Below are 7,084 nucleotides of genomic sequence, written 5' to 3' on the forward strand. Positions count from 1 at the left end.
GGCTAGAGCGCTGCACTGGGTAATTACCAAGGTTTGGGAGGATGAGATTCTGCCGCAGGAGTGGATGGACGATGTCGTGTGTCCCATCTACAAAAAAGGCCGATAAGCTGGATTGCAGCAACTACCGATTAATCACTCATATCGATGTTACACCATGTAGGATTAAGACCCATATTGTGCATATTGCCTCGAAATAAATCAAGTTAAAAACTCATTCCAGGGTTCTCGTAAATGAATCCGAACAACTCCCGACATCGTGAAGGTAAATATAGTTCAGTGATAATTGCTTAAGGGAAAACTTATCTCCTTGACTGGAGAAAAAAGTAGCTAAAAGCAATTCAAAGGTTGTCCAGTAGCGAAAGTTCATCTTTGGAAACCAAGGAGCTTCGATAGGCCTTGTCATCCCCGGAGAAACGGAATCCAAGGCTTTAGGCGAACGGTGGCGTCAACAATGCATGTAGATCGCTTATCCGTATTGTGAACCCTATCTCTATCGTCAATATTTCCAAGCGAGCGTTCAAGCAAAACTGTATCTAATGATTTTCTGTTCAATTGCAACACAGAAAGATATTCTTGTCATCGTCCGCACTTTCCACGGTACCTCACCTGATTTTCTTTTATGCTCCCAATACACGACTGCAGATGCACTGACTTTCTTTAGGAAGTTTTTTTTTGCTGGCCGTTTTTCACTGGTTCTAAAAATGGCTTCTAAGACGTGAGATGCACTGGCTGGCAGTCTTGGGCTATAGGAATTTTCATCGACGGCCCTGTGGCAATGTAGGCAAAACACACCAACTTCACAGTCCAACGCAACACACAATTCACGACGGTCAATGACTGAAATCTAGTTTTCCTCGTATTTTCGATCCAGCGCGAATGAAAAATAAAATTTGACGACGCAAAATGTTCCACACGCTATTTATTTCGAGTCGCTGCTGCTGGCCCCTTGTCTTCCTGGTGGCTACAGACAATGCACTTCACTTTGCTGAAACGACCACGGAACGGATTCGAAAGGTAAACTGCACGCTCTCAGCTGCTCCCGACAACTGAACTGAATGACGACGACTCTTCTGCTGGATCTGCGAATCGACACTTTCATACACAGTAAATACAACTATGAACGAGCAGATACAGTTCCCGAAGTTCAGTTTATTCCGTTTCTCTTGCTTTCGGACTGTTGCTTCCGTTAACTTCATCAGATGATTTTGTGTACAAACATTTATGTCAAGAATTTAATGCAAAGGTTTCGAATGATTTGTTATGGCTGCGTGCTTAACTTAACGAGAAAAAGGTAGAATGTCAAAAAACACAAAAAAACAAAATTTGACAAAACCATTCTTTCTGCGACTGCGGTTATGTCATTCAGTGCGTGTGGTGTACCTGACCGGAACAAATCCGATGTAAAAAGGTGAAAAATCGCGAAATTCGATTCAAGAAGCATCAAAACTTCACTTAAATAAGCATCATACAATGTCTTCGGGTTCCGAACAGAAAGAGCACGGTTTTAAAATCGACGACTCCGACCGGAAGCTGAAAAAAACCGAGATCGATTTCATGCGTTTGATCGAGAAGCAGAATCTGCAACGGGTCCAGAAGTTGCAGCGCCAGAAAAGGAATAACAAGATCACCGCCCTTACCATAGGTGGAACTGTTCTCGGAATTTACCTGTACTCTATGTACTCGGTGAAGCAGGAGAGATTCCTGGACGATTTCGAAGAACCGCTGAAAGTGGAAGTCACCGAGAAACAATAGATTCAATATCGTATACATAAGTGAACAACTATTAGGTAAGATTGCCATGCGGCAGGGTATTGTTTCTCTATTTTCCGAACCGCCTTTCCTGCGAATATGAATAATTATTTTCCAGGCTAAGTCATGTCTTCATCTACCGCTGTTAACACCCTGTTGAAATCCGGTGCCCGTCTACCACCACTTCCGACCATTCGGGATTTGGTTCGAATCTACAAACTGAGAGCCATCAAACAGCTTTCCCAGAACTTTCTGATGGATGAGAGGTTGACCAACAAAATCGTTCGGGCAGCGGGCAACATTAAGGATAATTACGTCCTGGAAGTTGGTCCGGGCCCGGGTGGCATCACTCGATCAATTATTAGAAATTTCCCCCGCCAGTTAGTTGTTGTAGAGAAGGACAGACGATTTCTACCAACTTTGGAACTGCTGTCGGAAGCGTCAAAGGATTTCCTGCAAATGGACATTGTTCGTGGCGATATATTGCAGTATCGGACCGGAATAGCTTTCCCTGATTGTCCCAAAACCGAATGGAATGACAAACGAGCCCCTGTGCACATTATTGGTAACTTACCTTTTGCCATTTCTACGAGGTTGCTCATCAATTGGCTTCGGGAAATGAGCCTGCAAACCGGAGCTTGGGCCTATGGGCGCAGTAGTCTCACTTTAACATTTCAAAAGGAAGTTGCAGAAAGGATAGTTGCCCCAATTCTTTCAGAATATCGATGCCGCCTATCGGTGATGAATCAAGTTTGGAGCAAACCAGAGCTGAAGTTTGTCATTCCAGGAAAAGCCTTCGTTCCCAAGCCCGACGTAGATGTGGGAGTTGTGACCATCATCCCCCTCAAGACACCTCTTACAAAAGTTCATTTCGATGTAGTGGAAAAAGTTATGCGTCACATCTTCTCGATGCGGCAGAAATACTGCCGAAGGGGTATAGCCAATCTTTATCCACCAGATGTACGAGATGAACTGACAGAGCTGACCTTTAAGATGGCCGATGTGGATCCGCTTGCGAGATCGTTTCAGTTATCGACTCAGGAATGTTTAAGAATCGCGGAAGCTTACGACCAGTTAATTCAGAAAAATCCCGAGATAAAGGATTACAATTATAGGGCACGGAAACATGTAAATGTAGATGTATAGGAATTCCTTCAAATATATGCTTGTTTTAGTAATAAACAGTGAATACGAGCCAATCTTCCATTTTTCTATCGAAATCATTTTTACAGTTTAGATAACTTGATCTTGCTCGGTAAATGCTGGGTAATACGTAGCGTTGGCACTTCGCGACCCTGGAGGAATAAAATAGCGCCTAATTTGAGGTTCTTAGCCTTTTGCCCAGCAACTTTCATCCATATTTCTCCACGCCCTTGCTCCAAACAAATACTCAACTAGAAATATATTTACATTATTGCAATTAACTTTACAAACTACAGACAAACCAACTTACAATCTAGTTTTCCTTCCGGTTACAATAGTCGAGATCTGTCCTGGCCACGTCCTTGCGAATGCTGAGGAAGGGGAAGGATGGTTAGTTGGACACCTACTTAAGAAAGATGCAGAGAACTCTACGACCTCTCATAGGTGCCACGGGAGGTTTTTGGGATTGGGATTGTGTGGAAGGTTTATAATCTACTGTTCATCATTCATTTCATTTATTTAGTCTACATCTAAACAGATAACACTGAATCAACAATTTGACGCCACAATACACGGTTCGAGGCCGCATCTCTCCATCCTCGAATACGCTCCACGCTCGCCAAGTCGTTCTGCACCTGGTCGGCCCATCTCGCTCGCTGCGCTCCACGCCGTTTTGTACCTGTCGGATCGGAAGCGAACACCATCTTTGCAGGGTTGCTATCCGGCATTCTTGCAACATGTCCTGCCCATCGTACCCTTCCGGCTTTAGCTACCTTCTGGATACTGGGTTCGCCGTAGAGTTGGGCGAGCTCATGGTTTATTCTTCGCCGCCACACACCGTCTTCTTGCACACCGCCAAAGATGGTCCTAAGCACCCGTCTCTCAAATACTCCGAGTGCTTGTAAGTCCTCCTCGAGCATTGTCCATATTTCATGTCCGTAGAGGACTACCGGTCTTATTAACGTCTTGTACATGACACATTTGGTGCGGTGCCGAATCTTTTTCGACCGCAGTTTTTTCTGGAGCCCGTAGTAGGCCCGACTTCCACAGATGATGCGCCTTCGTATTTCACGACTAACATTGTTGTCAGCCGTTAGCAAGGATCCGAGGTAGACGAATTCCTCGACCACCTCGACCACACTGCTTCCCAGGCGGACCCTGTCGCGCTCGGTTCCGCCCACAAGCATGTACTTTATCTTTGACGCATTCACCACCAGTCCAACTTTTGGCTGTTACACCCGGCTCTCCGCATGACACCTCCTAGCGCTATGTTGAACAACAGGAACGAAATTCCATCACCCTGTCTTAGTCTCGGTCTTAGTCCCCGGCGCGATTCGAACGAACTGCAGTGTTCTCCCGAAATCTTCACACAATTTTGCACACCATCCACCGCTGCTTCCGATCGATCTGGTAAGCTTCCCAGGGAAGCTGTTCTCGTCCATAATTTTCCATCGCTCTACGCGGTCTATACTGTCGTATGCCGCCTTGAAATCAATGAACAGATGATGCGTTGGGACCTGGTATTCATGGCATTTTTGAAGGATTTGCCGTACAGCAGCGGTTCTCAACCTTTTTATTGAGAGGTATCCCTTCGAACTTTTGCATGATTTGAGGTACCCCCTCTCAAAAGTAGGCTTCCAATCCTCTTGAAAACATAATTCCGAGCCCTTTAGAGCCCTTTACCTCCTTTAAGCTTTTGAGTCCCTTTAGAGTAGGCTTCTGCGCCTCTTTATAAGAGGCATCTGAGCCTCTTGTAGAGAAGCTTCCGAGCCCCTTGAAAGCGATTTTCGAGCCACTCAAAAGGAAGCTTCCGTTGCATCTTGAAAGAACGCTTCTGAGCCTCTTGATAGTATGCTTCCAAGCCTATTGAAAGAAGAATTCTCTGAGATTCTTAAATTGACGTTTCCGAGCCTCTTGAAAGGAGGCTGCCGAGCCTCATGAAAGAAAGCTTCCGAGCCACTTGAAAGTAGACTTCCGAGCCTCTTGAAAGCAGGCTTACGAGCCTCTTGAAAGAAGGCAACCTAACCTCTTGAAAAAAGGCTTCCGAACCTCTTGAAAAGTGGCTTCCGATCCTCTGGTAAAGGCTTGGAGGAGGCTTCCGAGCCTCTTGAGAGGAGGCTTCCGAGCCTCATGAGAGGAGGCTTCCGAACCTCTTGATAGGAGGCTTCCGAGCCTCTTGAGAGGAGGCTTCCGAGCCTCTTGAGAGGAGGCTTCCGAGCCTCTTGAGAGGAGGCTTCCGAGCCTCTTGAGAGGAGGCTTCCGAGCCTCTTGAAAGGAGGCTTCCGAGCCTCTTGAGAGGAGGCTTCCAAGCCTCTTGAAAGGAGGCTTTCGAGCCTCTTGAAAGAGGCTTCCGAACCTCTTGAAAGGCGGCTTCCGAGCCTCTTGAAATGAGGCTTCCGAGCCTCTTGAAAGGAGGCTTCCGCACCTCTTGAAAGGAGGCTTACGAACCTCTTGAAAGGAGGCTTCCGAGCCTCTTGAAAGGAGGCTTCCGAGCCTCTTGAAAGAAGGCAGCCTAACCACTTGAAAGGAGGCTTCCGAGCCTCTTAAAAAGAAGCCTTCGAGCTGCTTGGAAGAAGGCTTCCGAGAGGAGTAAAAGTATCCTCGTGCAACGAAGCAACCGAGGTTTAGTGAAAAAAAAAATCATTTTGTTCATTCGACGTTTTGTTCGTTTGATCTTTTGTTCCGCAGCCCTTCATACATTGTGCTGGTTGTGTCAATTGGGATTTATTGATCGCATTACATATTATGTACAATATAAATTTTTGAAATAGAAAATACACAATTATAAAAACTTAATGAATTTTGATTGAAATTGTAATATGTCCGCCATTACGCATTTTTGTCCGAGGTACCCCCTAGGGCCAGCGAAGGTACCCCCAGGGGTACATGTACCCCAGGTTGAGAACCGCTGCCGTACAGTAAAGATCTGGTCCGTTGTCGATCGGCCGTCAGCGAAGCCGGCTTGATAACTTCACACGAACTCATTCACTAATGGTGACAGACGACGGAAGATGATCTGGGATACCAGATTCTGACTATCAATTTGTGCAGGCAAGCGGCTAGCTTTTCCGGGCCCATCTCAGCTCCGATACCATCCTTGCCGTGGATGCATGGATGCATGGCATCCTTAACTTCTCTCAAGGTGGGGGCTGGTTGGCTTCCATCGTCCGCTGAACTGACGTAGTCATCTCCTATGCTGCCTTGACTTTCACTACCCGTATTCTCAGCGCCATTCAAATGTTCCTCGTAGTGCTGCTTCCACTTTTCGATCACCACACGTTCGTCCGTCAAGATGCTCCCATCCTTATCCCTGCACATTTCGGCTCGCGGCACGAATGGGCCAAACACAATGGATACGTTTGCGTGCGTTTTGACAGTTTTCCCATGGGATACTGTCAAAACGCACGCAAACGTACCAATTGTGTTTGGCCCAGAAGCCTTTGCGGGATGCGTTGAGCTTCTGATAGAACTTGCGTGTTTCTTGAGAACGGCACAGCTGTTCCATCTCCTCGCACTCCGCTTCTTCCAGGCGGCGTTTCTTCTCCTGAAAAAGGCGGGTCTGCTGTCTCCGCTTCCGTCTATAACGTTCCACGTTCTGCCGGGTACCTTGATGCAGCGCGACCGCCCGCGCTGCGTCCTTCTCCTCCAGAATCTGTCTGCACTCTTCGTCGAACCAATCGTTCCGTCGACTTCGACCCATATACCCGACGTTGTTCTCCGCTGCGTCGGTAATGGCTGCTTTGACTGTATTCCAGCAGTCCTCAAGAGGGGCCCCATCGAGCTCACCCTCTTCCGGCAACGCTGCCTCGAGATGCTGCGCGTATGCATACCGCGGCGGTCGTCGTTACCGAACATTGTTGATGACGGTTGATGATGGTCGATTTGTGATTCTGTCTGCAGTGGTGATCTCCAGGTGTACCGATACGGGAGGCTGTGTTGGAAGTAGGTGCTGCGAATGGCCATATTCTTGGAGGCGGCGAAATCAATTAGTCGTAGGCCATTTTCATTCGTCAGCCGGTGAGCGCTGACCTTCCCAATAGTCGGTCTAAACTCCTTCTCTTGGCCAACCTGAGCGTTCAAATCTCCTATGATGATTTTAACGTCGTGGCTTGGGCAGCTGTCGTACTCACGTTCCAGCCGCGCGTAGAATGCGTCCTTATCATCATCAGTGCTTCCGGAGTGTGGGCTATGG

The 7,084-nt window shown here is 47.2% G+C and overlaps 3 protein-coding genes across 3 annotated transcripts in view; 2 read left to right on the top strand and 1 right to left on the bottom strand.

Annotated features, from left to right (window-relative positions):
- Window positions 1–1,204, bottom strand: part of LOC134220399 (F-box only protein 25) — a 42,070-nt gene extending 40,866 nt beyond the window's left edge. Inside the window, exon 1 of the mRNA XM_062699454.1 lies at window positions 607–1,204. The gene's annotated coding sequence lies outside the window, so the exon portion shown is untranslated. The remainder of the gene's footprint in view (window positions 1–606) is intronic.
- A 137-nt stretch (window positions 1,205–1,341) lies between these two features.
- Window positions 1,342–2,088, top strand: LOC134220401 (cytochrome c oxidase assembly factor 3, mitochondrial). Its single transcript, XM_062699459.1, has 2 exons — window positions 1,342–1,787; window positions 1,868–2,088. Exon 1 carries the CDS (start codon window positions 1,471–1,473, stop codon window positions 1,750–1,752), a length of 282 nt encoding a protein of 93 aa, XP_062555443.1. The 5' UTR covers window positions 1,342–1,470; the 3' UTR covers window positions 1,753–1,787; window positions 1,868–2,088.
- LOC134220400 (dimethyladenosine transferase 1, mitochondrial) lies at window positions 1,876–2,943 on the top strand. The gene has a single exon (XM_062699458.1). It carries the CDS (start codon window positions 1,876–1,878, stop codon window positions 2,893–2,895), a length of 1,020 nt encoding a protein of 339 aa, XP_062555442.1. The 3' UTR covers window positions 2,896–2,943.
- Window positions 2,944–7,084: the final 4,141 nt, after the last annotated feature.

Source organism: Armigeres subalbatus, chromosome 3, assembly GCF_024139115.2.
Source record: "Armigeres subalbatus isolate Guangzhou_Male chromosome 3, GZ_Asu_2, whole genome shotgun sequence".
NCBI lineage: Eukaryota > Metazoa > Arthropoda > Insecta > Diptera > Culicidae > Armigeres > Armigeres subalbatus.

Coding starts and splice junctions, on each gene's coding strand:
- LOC134220401 (XM_062699459.1), top strand. CDS start 1,471: ATGTCTTCGGGTTCCGAACAGAAAGAGCACGGTTTTAAAATCGACGAC.
- LOC134220400 (XM_062699458.1), top strand. CDS start 1,876: ATGTCTTCATCTACCGCTGTTAACACCCTGTTGAAATCCGGTGCCCGT.